The 18,905-nt window shown below is 38.0% G+C and overlaps 2 protein-coding genes and 1 pseudogene across 4 annotated transcripts in view; 1 reads left to right on the top strand and 2 right to left on the bottom strand.

Moving 5' to 3' along the window:
• NBEAL1 (neurobeachin like 1) overlaps positions 1–11,413 on the bottom strand; it is a 165,629-nt gene extending 154,216 nt beyond the window's left edge. For both annotated transcript variants that reach the window (XM_082397018.1, XM_082397017.1), the window contains exon 1: positions 11,276–11,413. In XM_082397018.1, coding sequence (XP_082253144.1) covers positions 11,276–11,326 — 51 coding nt within the window. In that variant the 5' untranslated portion in view covers positions 11,327–11,413. The remainder of the gene's footprint in view (positions 1–11,275) is intronic.
• Positions 4,975–5,388, top strand: LOC309630903 (translation machinery-associated protein 7 pseudogene; annotated as a pseudogene). Its single transcript has one exon. The product of its transcript is annotated as a translation machinery-associated protein 7 pseudogene (transcript).
• CARF (calcium responsive transcription factor) overlaps positions 11,381–18,905 on the bottom strand; it is a 94,635-nt gene continuing 87,110 nt past the window's right edge. The window contains exons 19-20 of the mRNA XM_082397061.1: positions 12,421–12,905; positions 11,381–11,554 (exon numbers count right to left, since the gene is read on the bottom strand). The gene's annotated coding sequence lies outside the window, so the exon portion shown is untranslated. The remainder of the gene's footprint in view (positions 11,555–12,420; positions 12,906–18,905) is intronic.

Below are 18,905 nucleotides of genomic sequence, written 5' to 3' on the forward strand. Positions count from 1 at the left end.
GGAGCTTGAACAAATATCGTATCGGTTTTTTAGGGCCAAGAATTCAAAAACAGCTTAGGTGGGTGGCTGTGGCTCAGCATTTCTCCCAAACGTGTAATGAAGATGGAAACTAGGGCGGCAGTCATAGCAAAGCTTGACTGGGCTGAAGGAACTACTTTCAACTTCACTCACATGGTGGCTGGCAAGGTTTCAGTTGTTCACAACATGGGCTTCTCCATAGGGCTGCTCACAACATAGCAGCTTGCTTCCCCCAGAGCGAATGATCCAAGGAAAAAAGAGTAACTGAGACGGAAACAACAGTGTCTTTTCTAATTTCGGAAATGACATACCATCAGTTTTGCCAAATTCTACTGGTCACAGACAAACCCTGATACAATGTAGGAGAGGACTATAAAAGGGCGTGAATACCAGGAGGTAGGGATCTTGAAGGCTGGCTACCACAAATGACTAGTTCATTTATTTTTAGCCTCTTTCTCTAACACATTTATAGCCATAAATTTTCCTAAGTAATGCTATAGGCGCCCCCCCATTTAGAAGTTCTAAAATGCTTACTTTTATCATTCAGTTCCACCTCCCCGAAATTCTAATTTTCCTTTATTACTTGTTCTTTAATCAAAGGTTTGTTTTAAATTGTAGTTCATGACTTTTTTTTTTTTAATCTTTTTGCTATTTCTTCCTTAGCAACATTTCTTCCTTAACTACATTCGTGTCAGAAAACATACTCTACTATTTCAATCATCTGAAATTTGTTGAAACTTGCTTTAAGGTCTGTCATATCATCATTTTTGTAAATATGTGTACTTGAAAGGAATGTATGGGTGTTGTTCTACATAAATCCCTTTTAAATTTGTCGATCCTATTGTTTAAATCTTCTGTATCTTTACTGATTTTTTTTCTTTGGTCTGTTCATTCTACCAATTACTGAGAAAAAAATACTAAAATATGATAAACTGAAGAAAAAAAAACCTGCCATGATTGTCATATGTTCATTTCTCTGTAGTTCTGTCAATGCTTGCTTCAGAGACTAGGTTATGAGGTACACACAAATTTAAAACTGTTACATTTTCCTGATGAATTGAACTGTTTTGCTGAAAATGACTTTATTTCACTTTCGTCTTTGAAAAAATGTCACTTGGTTGGAAATTCTACATTAGTCTTTTCTTTAAAGATATCAATCCATTATCCTTTCCCTTCCATCATTATTACTGAAAAATCAGCTATTAATGTGTAATCCCTTTGAAGATAATCGTTTTTCACTCTGGCAGCTTTTCAGAATTTTCTCTTTCCCTTTGGTTTTCTGCAAAACCACTGTGGTTTCACTATCATGAATCTTGGTATGGAATTTGTTTTTTCTCCTTGAGTTTTACTAGACTTCCATCAATCCTGGAAAGCTCTCACCTGCAATCTCTTCAAATATTAACATTTGTTTCATGCTTTCTTTACTCTCCTTTTCAGAGTCCAATTAAATATGTGTTATGGGTTTCCCTGGTGGCGCAGTGGTTGAGAATCTGCCTGCCAATGCAGGGGACACAGGTTCGAGCCCTGGTCTGGGAAGATCCCACATGCCACGGAGCAGCTGGGCCCGTGAGTCACAATTACTGAGCCTGCGCGTCTGGAGCCTGTGCTCCGCAACGAGAGAGGCCGCGATAGTGAGAGGCCTGCGCACCGCAATGAAGAGTGGCCCCCGCTTGCCGCAACTAGAGAAAGCCCTCGCACAGAAACAAAGACCCAACACAGCCATAAATAAATAAATAAATACTTTAAAAAAAATATGTGTTAAATGTTTTCATACTATCCTTCAGAACCTTCCATATTTTCAACTCTTTGACTTCCTAGGATATATTCTAAAAGAATTCTTGTGACCTCCCTTCCAACTCTCTAATTGTCTTCAGCTATCTAAACTCACATCCAATTTATTGGTTTTTAAATATCATTATTGGGATTTCTTTCCTATTTCTAGACATTCTTTTTTACAACTGCTTTTTATACCATATTTCTCTGATTCTAAGACATATAATTTTTTACATTTTGGCATCTTTGAAATCAAAATGCATCTTACAATTGCTCTCAGAAAGGATGCTGTTACATTTGTCACTGCCTGTGCACACCTGGTAACAGGTGTTCATGGTGATGTCCTTTTGCTAGATTTATGTGCATAGCTGGTACTCCAACATGCTGAGATTACCTGCTGTTCAAAATGTCTTCAAAATATTATACTAAATTAATCAGTAAAATGAAGTTATTGTGTACACAGATAGGCATGAAAACAGAGCAGCAGGGTATAATTTGACATTAGCGATGAGAATCTATACTAAGATTGCTTTTCCTTTGTACTTTTGTTCATGCCTTATATGTGTATGGAACACCCTCTGTGACTATTATACTATTAATTCTTTAAAACCTCAATCAAATGCTACCTCTTCAACTAAGCAATCACTGATGACTTCATTCATCCTCCCTTAGGTCTCACATCCTACAATCTAAGTGGGAAACTGACTCTAGTTGGAAAAGCATGACCTCAGATGAAGTCACAGTCAATTAACCAGATGAAAGTTATAAAATTTTGATGGAAATTCTGATAAAAGCCAGTCACATCCAGGAAAGATTTGGAAACCATTTTAACACAAACAAAAGAAGCAATATTCTAATAGAGGCCTGTGCATAAAAATAGGCTTAGAATACACCAACCCCTAGTGGGAAAGATTTTAATTTTTACTTTAGGTATTTCTTAAATTTTAAGTAACTATTCATTCAGATAACTACTTTAATGAAGTTCTACATTTGATCAATAGAGTGTAGAGAATTCTCAGTTAAAATTAGCAAGGCTTGAAAAGACCAACATCTAGAGTATTGGAATGTTAGGTATAATATGTCCTGTTGCTTTTTGTGTTCATCTTGGAGTTTCACACATAGTTAACAGGTAAAGAAATTTCTGCTTCAAGTGTTTTTGGGAAGTCAGTCAAGTGATCAGGTAGCACTGCGGTGCAGGATGTCAGTAATAGGGAAGGTTGTGCATATATGGGGACAGGGGGTACATCGGAACCTCCTGTGCTTTCTGTTCAATTTTGCTGTGAACCTAAAACTGCTCTAAAAAAATAGTTTATTAATTTTTTTTGAATGACCAAATTTTTTAAAAGAGGAAAAATACTAAATTCAAGGGATAAAATGACAGTAAATAACATGTACATACAGTAGGCATCCAATAAAAACTAACTAAATTGGACTTAAAAGTTTAAAACAATATTCAAGTTTCATATCAGATGGAAGTTTTTCAAATTTGATATCCTAATGATTTGTAGTAGTAAACGTAACTAATTTACAGACTTTTCGATCACATGTATAAAAGTACTCTAACTAAAAATCTCTGAATAATGAAATTTTTACTTTCTTTTTGCATATCTGTATTTTCTAAATTTTCTACAGTTAACTTGTATACCTTAAATTTAAAATTTTTTAAAGCTTGGTGTAAAAGTAAAACATCTTTACTACTTTTTCTTAGAGCATAAATCTAAATTAGAAAGTCTATATATTGTCATGCTTCAAATGAGATTCATTCATTAGAAAAATGAAATTTTATATTTTAAAACTTAAATGTTATATTTTGACAAAAATCATAAGTCAAAATTATTCAATAAAAAAGTATAAACCCACCTCACAATGACACCATAAATTGAAATAGTACATATCTTTCCTACTATTCTAAAGTTTATTATCAGGGAAGATCATGTAGTAGTTAAATTAAAGGCATCAAACAAAACCACTGGGGTTTTTTTAGAGACAAACTGTTTTGAAATGCTTGAATGACTTTTGTGTGAAATGCATGGATCAGTTAATGCTGTGGCTCAACCAGAGAATAATTTTACCAGTCTAAATCTAAGTCACAAGACATAAATTAAAAGAAAATGCTGATATTCCTTAGATATAGTTAAGAGTAAGTTTGAAAGGTCCCTGGCCAGATAAGTACAAAAATCAAGAGTAAACATTTTAAAACTTTAAAAGCAGTTTGTCAGTGATTTTAAGTCTGTTGGATTCAATTTAAAAATAAAATGGGGACTTGTATTTTTAACATCTTTTTTCCCCACTCTTTTTAGAACTACTTTGCTAAAGCCACCAATAATCTCTTAACTGTGGAATCCAATACACACTCCATAATGCTTTTCTTCAAAGCTATGTTGAATTTGACATCCCTCTACTTTCTGAGGCAACCACTCACTCCTGGCTCTCCTCCCAAACTCCTGACTCTTCTTCCTCTATCCTCCTCTTAAAAGATAATATTCTTCAGGACTCCCTGACTTTTGAGCCTCTTCCCTTCTTACTCTCATGTAACTCTTCAATAATTGCCAGTATGACAACTCTCAAATCTTTATTTCCAGCATAGACGGCCTTCTGAACTCCATTTCGTGGGGTGTTTCTCTACCTAGATATCCCCCAGGCACTGCAAACTCACATGTTTACCTGAAAACCTAGTGAACTTGCACTAGCTAACTTGGTGAATGGGATGACCTAGTACCAGTCTGCAAAACCAAAAAACCTAAAAATTATTTTGGGCTCTTCCTTTTCCCTCTTCCTCCACATCTACACATTGAAGGGCTATCAATTCAACCTTCTACCAGGGAAATTTAAATTTTGATATTCAAAAGGAAAGAATAATAAAATATTTTCATGCATCGTAACAACTTTTTAGAGTAGTGCATAAGCTCCTCAAGTCAAACCACAAAGGTAGTAATATTCCTTTCCTAAGGGCAAATCTCACATCTATTGACAAAAAATACTCATTTCTTGCTTTCTTTCACATCTAACTTCCTAAAATGAACATGTAATTGGTAACCAATACTACTAAGCTGATGATTTTGTTTTGTTTTGCCTTAGAGTCAAACAACATTACTTTCTTTATATACAAAGTCATTACTAAGCCAGAGTAAATTGAGAGCTATTTCTATCTACACTTTGCACATACCAGAGACTTATTAAAAATGGGCTGCGGTGGCAGGGTTGGGGGAAAGGGCAGCAGGCGCCACGTCGGGCCGCGAAGGTGGCAAGAAGAAGCCCCTGAAGCAGCCCAAGAAGCAAGCCAAGGATATGGATGAGGAAGATAAGGCATTCAAGCAGAAACAGAAGGAAGAGCAAAAGAAACTTGAGGAGCTAAAAGCGAAGGCCGTTGGAAAGGCCCCCTGGTCACAGGTGGAATTAAGAAATCTGGCAAAAAGTAAGCTGCTCCTTGTGCCTGAAGCAATGATGATCCTTAATTCCATTCCTGTTTAAACACCTGGATTAAACATCTGGATTCCCTGCCATAACATCTGTTGCCACCCATAGCTAGAATAAGTGTTGTCTTGGAACCTACTGCACATTTAAGAATAAACTTTTGTAAAAAAAAAAAAAAAAAAATCATACAGTGGCTCATCTTTAGTTCCTCTCAGCCATTTCTACGTCAGCTATGAGATCTGCATAAACCCAGCCCAGAATCCTGCCAAACTATGTTCTTAAGCCCCTGTCCTATCCTGAATTCTGTACCACCTGGAATTAAACCAACTCATTTGAAATGAAAAAAAAAAAAAGGGCTCAATTATAAGGGTTGATGTATATTGGTACGTCTTGCCAAAAGTTTCACTTACAATTACAACCAAAATTGTATAAATAAATTACAATTTTCTCATTAGAAGAATATTCATTCATCCGTTTTTTTCCAAATCTATATATAAAAAGAGGCACATGCCTTTTTATCTGAATAAAACACCTCTAAATTCTGTTTTCCTTATGAAGCAAAACTTTTATTCTGAAAAGGAAGTTTACTCTGAGCTCATTGCAAAACTATCTATTTCAGTCATATTCCAGATTTAGCAGGACAAAGGGCAACAGCAGGAAATGGAGCATCACCAAGATGCAAAACAAACTTGGTTTAGAGTAAAAAAAAAAATCCCAAATCATTACTGGGATAATTAAGTGTTATGCTTGAAAGCAAAAATACATACAGATTAAAAATTAAGATGCAGGGACTTCCCTGGTGGTGCAGTGGTTAAGAATCCTCCTGCCAATGCAGGGGACACGGGTTTGAGCCCTGGTCCAGGAAGATCCCACATGCCGCGGAGCAACTAAGCCCGTGCGCCACAACTACTGAACCTGCGCTCTAGAGCCCACGAGCCGTAACTACTGAGCCCACATGCCACAACTACTGAAGCCTGCGCACCTAGAGCCCGTGCTCCGCAACAGAAACCATCGCAACGAGAAGCCTGCACACCTCAACGAAGAGTAGCCCCCACTCACCGCAACTAGAGAAAGCCCGTGTGCAGCAACAAAGACCCAACGCAGCCAAAAATTAATTTATTAATTTAAAAATAAAATAAAATAAAAATTAAGACGTTCATGAGCACAGCTTCATCACTACTGGTAAAAAGACAAGAGAGTATTTCCCACTATCATTATACCATATAAACACAAAATGGAAGTAATCTTGATACACATACTCTCATGCTCACATACGTATTCTTTACATGCTAATAAAGATTACATTTTTATATTTCTTAGCTTACCCTTACAGTGCATTTAAATACAGTCAATTCATTTTGTTCTCAACAACTTTGAAAGATACGCAAAATAATTATTTTTTCCATTTGACACATGAAAAAACTGAAACATAAAGAAACTAGGTAACCTGTCTTTGGGTCCTTAAAATCAGAAACAGAATTGGGACTAAATCTTGGCTCTAATTCTGAAGTTTCACAAGATTTTTCAGTGTAAACTGAAGCTCAAAAAAAAAAAAGCTAGTGACAAAAATGAACCATGAATTTCAACCCACATTGCCACATTTCAAAATGTCATGTTTTTACTCACTTTGTATCTTTTTACTGAGTTAACGCATTTGATACTTTCCATTACACAGAACAAAAATGACTTAATCTTACCAAAGAATTTGAGGACTCAGTTTCTTCTGCATATTTTGGTGACCAACTGTAGCACTACCAAAAGGCTAAATGTTGAACAGAAATATATCCTTATGCCTATCTAAGGGGAGCAGCTGAGACAGGGATACGTACGTATCTGTTCTATGCAACATACGAATTCCAAAAAGTTGTATGATAATGTAGAAACCAAAACTGTTTTCAGCGCCATCTCTCTTACCACAAGCACATTAAGAAATAATGTCAAAAGAAACAGGGAATTACATGGTGCCTAACACAGATAATATAAAGTAAAATCTTTAGATATTAAAAAATAAAGTTACCTTCTACACTTGAGAAAAGTATGCTCAGATGAGAAGTAGTTAACTACTGAACTAAAATCCAGATACAAAATTAAACCTGTTTCCAAGTTAATATTTAACTTATAAGAGCTATATGAAATGCACTGTTGATGAAATCCTTGACCCTGGGTGGGGATGACTGTTTGGAGGCAAGAAAAGTTCAGACTACATAACTTAAATTAATAGCCTAATACATTAGTGAAAGACCCTGTATAGAGCAGGAATGCTGGGTAATCAGAAATCATCCTGCCTCTATTATGTAATAACTACATGAGGTTAATAAATAACCTACTAGGAAGATGCATGTTCTTGACAATGCAATTAAATCCTATTCCTAGAAAGTGAAAAATTAGACCTGAAAACTTTGGTTAAAAAAACAAACTGCAAAGTTTTTTACCCAAATTCTTTTGAAATATTGCATTTAATATACGGGGACCCATCTGGTAAACTCTGAAACCAGGAATTTATTTTAATTCTACTTTAAAAACTTTAATCACTAGTATTTAGGCTTGCAACTAAACCCAGACTAATGGGAAGAAGACATATTTATATATCTCCTTAGTGTTCCTTTGACCCAACAGTATTATCTAAGGGTTATTTCTGATAGAGTCCTATTTAAATACCTATTGAACTTTCATAATGCTCAATGGCAACCTTTAAAACATCACTTTACATAGAACTCTATGATGGCACCTTAATATTTATCTATTGCTAACACACTGTGGAATACACGTGCTGAGGTTAGCACTGTAGCAAATACAAAAGATGTCTTAACCATACATATTGCCCTGAAGCAGACCTTCATAAATCTTCAAAGTCGTCTTCTTTAATCAGGTATGTGTACAGTGTTTGATATGAATAGCATACCAAACAGGGCAGCAAAATAATAGACAATGTTTAAATTTTAACCATTAAGGATGAACTTGATACTCAAGAAAAATAATTGGTCACCTTTGGAGGATGCTAGCAATCAAGTCATTATTCTGAAAACAAACAAAGAATCAAAGTTTATTTTGCCTGCCTTCCCTTTAAGGAACTGTCATCAAATAACTGATGAGGGGACATTTCTCTATATATGTTCTACTCATAAATAAAGAAATGATAAAATCTGAATATCACAGTTTTGCAAACTCCTAATGAAATAATGCATATAGGCAAAAGTCATGATGGCCAAGACACACATTAATTATTCTAGCCTCCAGCCGCCAAGGAGAATGTGAATCAATCAAGTCTCTAGATCTGCCAGTTTGCAGACACCAATAGAAGTAACAATTAAAATCAAGAGAATTCAACCAGCAAAACCCAGACTGAGGAAATTCTAATGTCAAAATCTGGTTTCTTCAACAAATAAACAGAAGGGATAAAAAGTGTGGTGAGGAGGAACCCATAGATTAAAAGACTTAACAGACAAATTTTCAGCAAAATACAACATGTATGTTTTGTTTAAATATTGTGTCAGACAAACAGTAGCAAAATAAGAACATTTATGAAGCTACCAGGAATGTTTGAAGACCATCCAGATATTTGATGATTTAAAGAATTATATTGAGATTATGTTTTTAAGAGGAGTTCTTATAATATAGATATATTTTAAAATATTTATGGATAAGATATGTTGTCTGGGATTTGCTTTAAAATAATTCAGGGGTAGAGGGAAGGGTAGTGGAGGGTTCTATGTGAAACATCACTGAATATGAACTGATAGCTACTGAAGCACAGTAACAGATACAAAGGGTTCAGTACAGTATCTTCTCTATTTGTGCCTGTTTGAAATTTTTCACAATAAAAGCTTTAAAAAGAAAGATGAACTAAAAAGTTCTATACGATAATCCACAGAATAAGGACAAAAAAGCTCCACGTCCCTCAGAGGTCAAAATAAATGAAAATCTTACGGTGAGTTAGACAAGAATTCTCCTTGTATACACACTACTACTTGACAAATAAGAAAACTGAGACCCAAAGAGATAAGTCTTGCTCAAGGTCAAAAAACAAAGCAGCAACAGAGCCAAAACTAGACTCCACAATTGCAAGCCCAAAAAGAGATCTTAGTTGGAGCTAAGTTAAGAGAAGATCTGAGCAGTCCTGAAGCAGTCTGAAAGCCTGTCAAAGGTACAAAAAAAAAGTCTTATAAGTTAGTCAGGAGAAAAAAAGAAAGTCAGGTGGTTTGAAGGGTCCTATGCTAGAGTGACAGCAATAAGGCTAGAGAGAAAGTACTATAGAGAACCGGGTATTTGGTAATCATTCTCACTAGGGAAAAGAAGTGTTAAACCTATGATGCATATTTGGAAGCTACGTGAATTCAAGGTATCGGAAGAAAAGAAAGTTGTTGTCTAGCTTACAAGTACCTTATTCATGAACTGGTGAAACATAAAATCATTATTTTAAATAATGGATTTTTGAAAACCGTTGAAAAAAATTTTAATCTTATTAAGTGCACAAGTGATTTAAATCTTTAACATAAAAATGCGATTTATCTTCCTGTCCAAAAATAGGCTTCAAAATTTGACCATGAAGGTCCTTCATTATTTACTCAGACATTCTCATAAAAGAGTAAGGATTCACTTTTATGTTAAGTCATTAAGAACAAAATTCTGTGTTTGTCGAACAAACTACACTATCTTTTCAATAAGCACAGTGTCGCCTGAATAAAACATGAACTCGACCTAGAAACAATATAACTAATTAATAAGGAAATGTAATCCCATTTACTTTTTGTCATTCTGAAAATGTAAAACCTAGTAAGTTTGATGGATTTTTTAAAAAATAATTTTCAAACGAGTACTGGGCATGCATACTAAAATGCATTTTTAATTTTTGGCTGACGTGTTAGTGACTGTTTTCAAGAGTGGTGAATTGGATTCCTTTTTTATTGGAAGAGTGGTCTATTTTTAAAAAGACATTTCTGGCATTAAATTACACAAGACTAAAAGCTATTTTAAAAATTCATATTAAATATTTCAAAGTATATGTCCTTCAGTAACTGTAAAAAATACCAAACCAGGAAGTCATAGAAAATTCCAGTGTGAGCTCTAATATTTAATATTAAGATAACTGAGATCATCTGTTAAAGAATAACTTCAAAGAACTTTTAGTTCTTTAAAAAGCTGAAAGTATAGAAAGGGAGCCCTACAGGATAATGCAGAAATGGAAGCTGAGACTTGAGAACTTCACCACGCAGACCTAAAGTAACTTAAGGAGTAAGTTAGAGATGTTACTCTGACCCTTGCCAGTATCTTCAAAGTAATAATATAGCTCTTCACTTGAAAAACATATTTTTAAGTAGTACCCTTCTTCTCCAATAACCTAAAATCAAAGCTAACATGTAAAAATTCACATAAAGACAAATGGAGAAAAACTTATTTTTGAATGACAAAGAAAAAATAATGAGCAGTCATAATGGATAAGAGCATGGACTTCAATCAGGCAGTTGTGAGTTCCCGGAAGCAGGAGGGGCTGCTTCTCACTAACCCCTTTAAACTCTGCATCAGTTTTTCTCATCAGTAAAAAGGATAATTACGATACCCATCTCACAGGATTGTTGTGAGGATCAAGAGAGACAATGTTTATAAGGTGCTAATATCAGGGCAAGCTTACAGTAACCACCTCAAATCAATAGCATTTTTATATAATAATCTTTTAATTTAAAAGATTAATTATGAGAAAAATGCTTAATGCTCTTCTCATAAAAATATCTCTATCTGTACTCCCAGTTGTGGGAGGAAAAAAAAAAAGCACAAACAAAAATACAAATGTTTTATTTTTCTCAAAGGTCATAATTTTACTCATATAACTTTAGGATCCCTGAAGACAAATATCAAATTAAAACCACATCCTACAGTTTTTAAGAGCATGCCAATATTGTGTATGTGTTCAAACGTGAAAAAGTGGAAAACAGAAAATCCTGTGTTTTTAAATTTGGGGTCATTACTATGAATAAATATGCTACTATCCATTAAATAAAGTGCTAATAAGGCCAGTCACAAAATTTTATAACAAAGTATTTTAAAACTTAGAAATAAAAAGGAAAGCAGTTACCTTCGCACAATAAAGCATCCAAAGTTCAAAGAGTCTCTCTCTGGATGCCATTCTGGCTTTCACTCTGGCACTTTAATTTTTCCTCAAAAAAAAAAAAAGTTCAAGACCACAGCATGTTCATTTTATTTTCCAAGTTTTTCAGCCGTTACAGTAAAGCTCAAAGCAGTAGGGAAAACAAAAAGAAGTGAAACAAATGGACTGTCTTCTGGTCAATAAAATTCAGTTTCAGCAGTTACTCCAACCTATCTTCATCAGTGGTCGTTGGGCAATTAGATAAATCTGTGAAAGAGAAAAATATGCAAGGATTTGCTTTAAAAGAGGCCATGTTAATAATTATAGGTTTATCAGAACTAGAGATTTATCTAACTCACTTCCCACCAACAACCGGCTAAGCTTTTCCAACTGATTGGATTTCATAGAAACTTGTGTTTCAGGAAAACATCACAGCTAATACAATATATCACATCAACACAAAGTCAGAATCCTCTTGGGCAGAACTCAAAGATGAGTACTCATAACAAAAAATGTGTCCAATGATAATAAACAGAAAAAACGCCGCTCCCATTCATACATTTTCTATAAACATAGAAAAAGTACACTTACTACTGACATATTTCAAAGACATAGAATCCCTCAGAATTTTCTAGTCTGCTTCTTCAAACTTGTTGGGAATGTTTGTCGTGTGTTGCAGGGCAGGGCGTGGGGAGGAGGGTGAAGAATTCCTGGTTTGTTTGAACAATCCTCAGAGAGTGAAAGTCGGCCTGCCCACCTGACCTCTCTACCTCTCCATCCAGTAAGAAGAAAGGAGCACGCACGCACCGGCAAGGAAAACACCCCGGGAAAGCCTCCAAATGTTTTGGGGGACCTTTAAATTTCCTCCTCGCATCCCAGACAACCGAAAGGGAGGCAAACTTTAGATGTGCCAAGCTGCCAAGAAGCTTTGGAGAGGGGGCAAAGCGAGCTTGGCATCCCCCGACCCGCTATCCACGCCCTCCCGACCGCACCGGGACACACCCGGGTCAACCTCGCCCCCTCACGGCCGCCCCTCACTCTACGGCGCCTTCACCACCAAGCACCCGGAGCCCTCCCATTTCTGCCACGCGGCCCCCTCTTCCCTACGACCCGCTCCCCCTCACCGCGCTCACATTGGACGGTTGCGGTACCGCCGCCGCCGCCGCCGCCAGGCCGACGTCTAACTTGCTTCCCTCGCCCTCTTCCCAAGCTCAAGCCCCGTATTACCCCGTAGCTAGGCAAGAGGGCGGGAGAGGGAGGCGGGGCGACGACAGCGCGAGGCGGGGCGCGGGGCTGGGAGGAGACAGGGGCGGGGCTGTCCTCACGGCTAATGATTCCGGCCTCTAAGGATTTCCCCGCCCCGGGGCAGTAGCTGCTCATTGGTCGCGAAGGCTGGGAAGGGGCGGGATAACCTGAAGCCGCGCCCCTGCATGCCTGCGCAGTCGCAGTCGACCCGGCTCTTGAAGACCCGGCGGCGGTGCGCGGCAGCGCCCGGCGGAGCGCTCCAGTCTTCCCCGAGGTGGACGCGTAGGAGGACCGACGTGCTTACGTCCACCCACCGCCGCTGCTGCGGAGGAGTAGACAGCGTTCGGCTGGTGGCGTCATTTCCGCGAGTCATCTGAGGGCAGGGAACCGTACCGTGATAACTAAAGCGGATTTCATTTTGATTTCTTTTTGTAAAAAGGAGATTGGTCGTCGGAGTGTATAGTGAGAACAGACAGCTGCTCCCACACCCCTGCAAAAATCTTTTCCCTTAATCGTGTTTGTGCCTCATACTTTCGCTGTCGCCGGATGTCAAGTGCAAAGGGTTTATTTTACCACTACTCAAGGCTTCAAAAGGGTCTAGCTCTTACAAGAAAAGAAACAAAAGGAAAACGGCAGCATTTACTAGTTATAGGCAACTTTGGGGGGGGGGGATGTTTAAGGAGAGGGGAAGACTCTTGAGATAGTACACTAAACATTTTTAAAACCTTTTATTGTGAAAAATGACAAGTATAGATAAAAGTAAACTATATAATGAAATCCTATATGCCGTCGTTAATGTCCCATCTTGTTTCATCAATACCAGCAGCTGACAAACTGTAAAGAGTCAGAGAGTAAATATTTTAGGTTTTGCAGATCATCCTGCTTGCAACTTAACAAAAATCAAAATAAGAATATTTTATGATGTGCGAAAACTAGATGAAATTCAAGTTCCAGTGTTGTAAAGTTTGTTGGAACCCAGCCATGCCCATTCCTTCACTATTAATAGCTGCTTTCACCCCAAGGTGGCAGAGTTGACAGTAATTTAAAGTAGTTGTTTGCAAATTAGGCCTTTTGAAGATCTCTTCTTGGTTCTCTAGCATGTGAAACTTAATATGTGAAAACTTAGGGGGAGGGAGGGGGAGAAATTACTCTTGCTGCAGCATCCCCCATTTTAGTAATTAGCAGCTCCATTCTTCTAGCTGCTCAGTCCCAAGAACCTAGGAAGTATCCTTGCCATCTTTCTTATATACCTCACATTCAATCTAATCCTTTCAGCTATATCTTCAAAATAAATCTGGGCTCTAACCATTTTTCTACACCACCACCACCACTACCACCGTGATGTGAGTTACCACTAAATCTTTTCTGGATTATTGCAGTAGCCTTCCAATTTGTCTCCCTGCCTCTGCCTATGCACTTTTCCCACCTATGGATTCTTCTCAACATAGCAACCAGAGTGATCTTTTAACACAGAAATAAGATGCCACTCCTTTGCTAAAAACTCTCCTTTGGTTTCCCATCCCACTTAAAAGGGACAGCAAGGACCTGTGTTTTCCTCCCACACTTCCCTCTCCAACTTCTCCAACTACAGTATTATTCTGGCCTTCCGTTATATCATCCAGACACATGGCTTCCTTGCTGCTCCTCAAATTCACAAAGCACACTCCAGTCTCAGGGATTTTACATAAGCTGTCCCTCTACCTAGAGTGCTCTTTCCCCAAATGTCCACACACAATCTTCAAGTCTCTGCTCAAGAATCACCTTGTCCGTTGCTATAGTCTGAATGTTTGTGTCTTCCCAAAATTCGTATGTTGACATCCTACCCACCAAGGTGATACGTAGTATTAGGAGGTGGGGCCTTTGGGAGGTACTTAGGTCATGAGGGAGGAGCGCTCATGAATGGGATTAGTGCTTTTATAAAACAGATTTCACAGAGCTCCCTAACCCTTTATGCCATGTGAGGATACAGGAGAAGTCTGGGACCTGGAAGAGGGCATTCACCCAACCATGCTAGCACCCTAATCTTGGACTTCCAGCCTCCAGAACTATGAGAAAGAAATTTCTGATTATAAACTACCCAGTCTGTGGTATTATTATAGCAGCCCAGGCAGACAAAGACATCTGTGAAGCATTCCCTGACATTTCTTTAGAAAGTAGCATCCCCTTTTCTCCCTTAATCTATTTTACACTATAGTATTTATCAGATGACATATAATTTGTTTATTGTGAGCGTCCCTCTGGAAAAATTAAGCACCATGAAAACGGGGACTTTGCTCTCAGGTCTTTGTATAGTGTCTTATACACAGTAGGAGCTCAATAAACATTTGCATGCTGATAATGAAATAAATTACCTATTTCACTATATGTCTCTGTACTTATTCCACCTCCAGTTTTCCTCCCACTAAAAACTGTTAGTTTACAGCATGTTGGATTCATCATAAGAATAGCACTGTAAAACATAAATTTAATCAAGTTATAAATTATACCAAAAATAATAAATGTGTTGTTCATAAACAAAGGTGATAATATTGTTGCACATGTTGCTTCTCAAACTTTCAAGTGCATACAAATCACCTGGGGTTCTTGGTAAAATGCTGATTTTGATCGAGCAGGTCTGGGATTCAGTGGGTCAGCAGTCTGTCAAACTCCCAAGTGGCACCAATGCTGCTGATCCGCAGACCACACTTTTGAGCATTAAAGTTCCCACAGTTAACAGAAGATGTATTTGCTTTGTTTTGGAAGTAGTACTGATAGATTTGCATCCATCTACTCTCATCTTCTTCACCTTCCCCTTGTGACTAGTGACACAGATATCGAAGAGATACAGTATGTGACACAAAACCAAGCCAATTGCTACATGTAGGTATGGAATCCTCACGCATGGCATTATTGCTGTTAGAGCCAGGAAGAGATAAATCATCTGGGATGACTCATGGCTGTTCCTACTGGGATACAAAGGATGGTAGTATTTTGTTTTAGGGTCTGCATCATAGGGACAGGCCTCAGCTTTGCCACCAGTAAGAAGACTCCAGGGCACTGACCTCCCCTAGTTAACTCACAAAGGACTAATATATGTAACCTGTGTGGCAGTTCCCTCCTTTCTGTCCTATAGGTCTCTAGCTATGAACCGAAGAAGAGAAAGTCAAGGAACATATTGTCTCTGTGGAATCTGCTGGTTGATTCTCTTTTCCATCTAATAATTTCAGTAATGGGATAGGTTGGTACCCATCAAACTTCTGTGAACGAGGATTATCCAAGTCTAATTTCTCCTTTCCCTTTTCCCTCAGACAAAATGCACACTGAATTGCAGTGGAGGATTAAGCAGTTCTTTTGCTGAAGGTTTCAAGTCTCCCAAAGATAGTCAGGGGGAGAGCAGGAGTTATGTCTTTTTTTAGTTAATTCCTTTCCTTATACCACATAGAAGGAAACAAGCACAGTTACTCTCTGCATAGACTTAAATAAGATGTGTCTCCTGGGCAATCCCCAGTTCCCTTAGCTCTCTCAATTCTCGGTTTTCTATGCACCCTATCTTTAAGCTGTTCCTCTCCAATGTCCCCATTATCCTCACACTGTAAGTGTGGGACCCAGGCCCCTCTTGAGTCTGTTAAATTCTGCTGCATACAGATGCCAACAGTCTTCCTCTGCTGAGGCTTCTGAGGGCCCCCAGGAGTGGGGAAAAGCTTTTTTGTCAGTGGGTCCTTCAACAACACTGTGTCCCTCCTCCAATGTCTTTCTAGCTAACTTGCTCCTAACAAACCTCAGGTGAATACATTTCCTTAATAAGACTGTTACTCAGCAGCCTTCTTAAATAATCTGGCCTTGTTATCTAAAATCATGTTTCTGACCAGCTTTTCATGGTAAAAGCCATACTCAAGAACTGAAATAGCCCTGCCTAAATCCACTAGAGGGTTCTGTGCTCAAATAGTTTTGAATCTGATGGCAGAATTAGGAATTCCAGTTCCCCTCACCAGATATAGCCTTAGAATGTTACTAAATTAATTAACAATGAAAATTACATCTGCCAAGATAACTGGAATATTTATGTCTCTCAGGGCATTATTTTGCCATAGAAAGAATACATAAGGAGGTAAAGTATAATCTCAGGATTGCTTTTTTTATCTTGATTCAGAGCAAGTTAAATTAATTAACTGGATGGGTAGTGACATCTTGTATAATAGCCTGCATGCAATCATTCCCACGATGGGCAACCTGCCAACTGAAGCAGATACTTAATTGTGCTAGAGAGAAGAAAGTTTCCCTTGGACAGGGTTGGAGGCACATGAACAAATTTTTGCTTTTCAACCTCCCCTTTCATAAATTCTGTCCTGTCCATTTCCCTTCGGTCCATACCTTTTCAGTTAGCATGGCTAGAGGCTTATCGAGTTGATTGATCTTTTCCAAAAACTAGCTTTTGGTTTTGTTGATTTTCAATATTGAAATATTGAATATTCAATATTCTTGCTCTTCTTTTTCTAGTTTCCTAAGGTGGAAAGCAAGCTCATATCTCATATACATACATACATACATGCATTTATCATACATGTATCTCATATCTCAAGCTCAAAGATTCTCTTCTCAGCTGTGTCCAGTCTAATAATGAGTTCAAAAGGCTTCTTCATTTCTGTTGCAGTGTTTCTGATCTGTAGGATTTCTTTTTTATTCTTTCTTAGAATTTCCATCTCTGTTTACATTGCCCATCTCTTCTTGCATGCTGTCTACTTTATTTAGTAAAGCTGTTAGCATATTAATCATAATTGTTTTAAATTTTCTGTATGATAATTCTCAACATCTCTGCCATATATAAGTCTGGTTCAGATGCTTGCTCTGTCTCTTCAAATTGTGTTTTTTGCATTTAGTATGCTCTATAATTTTTGATAGCCAGACATGATATACTGGACAAAGGAACTGCAATTAAAGAAACCTTTAGTAATATGGCGGTAATGTGTTAGGGGAGGGGAAGCTTTCTATAGTCCTGGGATTAGGTCTCAGTCTTTTTAATGAGTCTATGCCTCTGACCTGTGTACTTCACAAATGCTTCTCAGTTTTTCCCCCCCTTAGGTGGGACAGGATAGCTACAGTGTATTGCAGTTGGGTATTTCCCTTCCCCCAAATCAGCTAGGCTCTGATAAAACCCCAATAGTTTCAGCTCTGGTAAAATAGTTTCTCTTGGTGGCAGACTTGTTAAAAAGAACAGAATGCTCTGCTTATTTGAAAATGGTTCTTTTTCCCCTCCCTCTGTCAGAAACATGAGGGGATTTTTCTCCAATATTTACTAAGACAACCTGATTGACCTCCTAGCAATAAAACTGAAAAAGTTGGGGGAGACTCCTCCATCGCTGGGACCTCCTGGAGTTTTTAACTCAGACTTGTTCACTCCACTCTGAGCCTCCAGTGTTTTGTCAATTACAGGTAAGTTTCTCCTACCCCCAGTATGGATTCCTATGGAGGATTCTGCTCAGGGTTTCTGTTCTGGTAAGATTTGGTTCTCTGTATTCACCTGTCTGTTGCTGCAGTTGTGCGGGTAGTGGTTTGCCCTGTGACCTCACATCTCTGATGGAGCTAAGAATTGTTGATTTTTCAGTTTGTTCAACTCTTTACTTGTTAGGACGGAGTGATAACTTTCAAGATCCTTACATGCTGAACCCAAAACTAGAAGTCCTATCCATACCTTTTCAGTAGGTACCACACAGTTGTCTAAACTACGGTCAGACATACTAATGCAAACACTCTGATTCTGATTACACTGACTCGAATATGGGTGTTTCTAAAATTTTTTACCCATTTACAGATTCTTTTATTAAAGTTGATTACTTTATGTATTCTCCTTTAGAATCACAGAACTAGAAAACTGGAAGTTACCACAGAGATCATGTAATTCAATATCTTCACTTTAAATATTAAAAAATCAAGCCTGAATCTGAATCAAACCAAGCCTCTAGACCAGCACTGTCCAATAGAAATTTCTGCCATGATGGAAATGTTCCACATCTGTGCCGTTTAGCCACTAGCCTTATGCAACCATTGAACAATTGAAATGTGACTTGTGCAACTGAGAAATGAATTTTTAGTTTTATTTAATTTTAACTTAGACACATGTAGCTAATGGCTACTGTATTGGACAGTGCAGCTCTAGAGCTAATTTGCATTGTAGGAAACAAAGAGGATAGAGAAATAAGTTAAGTGACAATTTATTAAAAAATTGAGGGACTTTCCTGGTGGCGCAGTGGTTAAGAATCTGCCTGCCAGTGCAGGGGACATGAGTTCGACCCCATGAGTTCGTCCGGGAAGATCCCATGTGCTGCCGAGCAACTAAGCCTGTGCGCCACAACTACTGAAGCCATGCACCACAACTACTGAAGCCTGCGTGCCTACA

Source organism: Balaenoptera borealis (assembly GCF_965194805.1).
Source record: "Balaenoptera borealis genome assembly, chromosome: 6".
Lineage (NCBI taxonomy): Eukaryota > Metazoa > Chordata > Mammalia > Artiodactyla > Balaenopteridae > Balaenoptera > Balaenoptera borealis.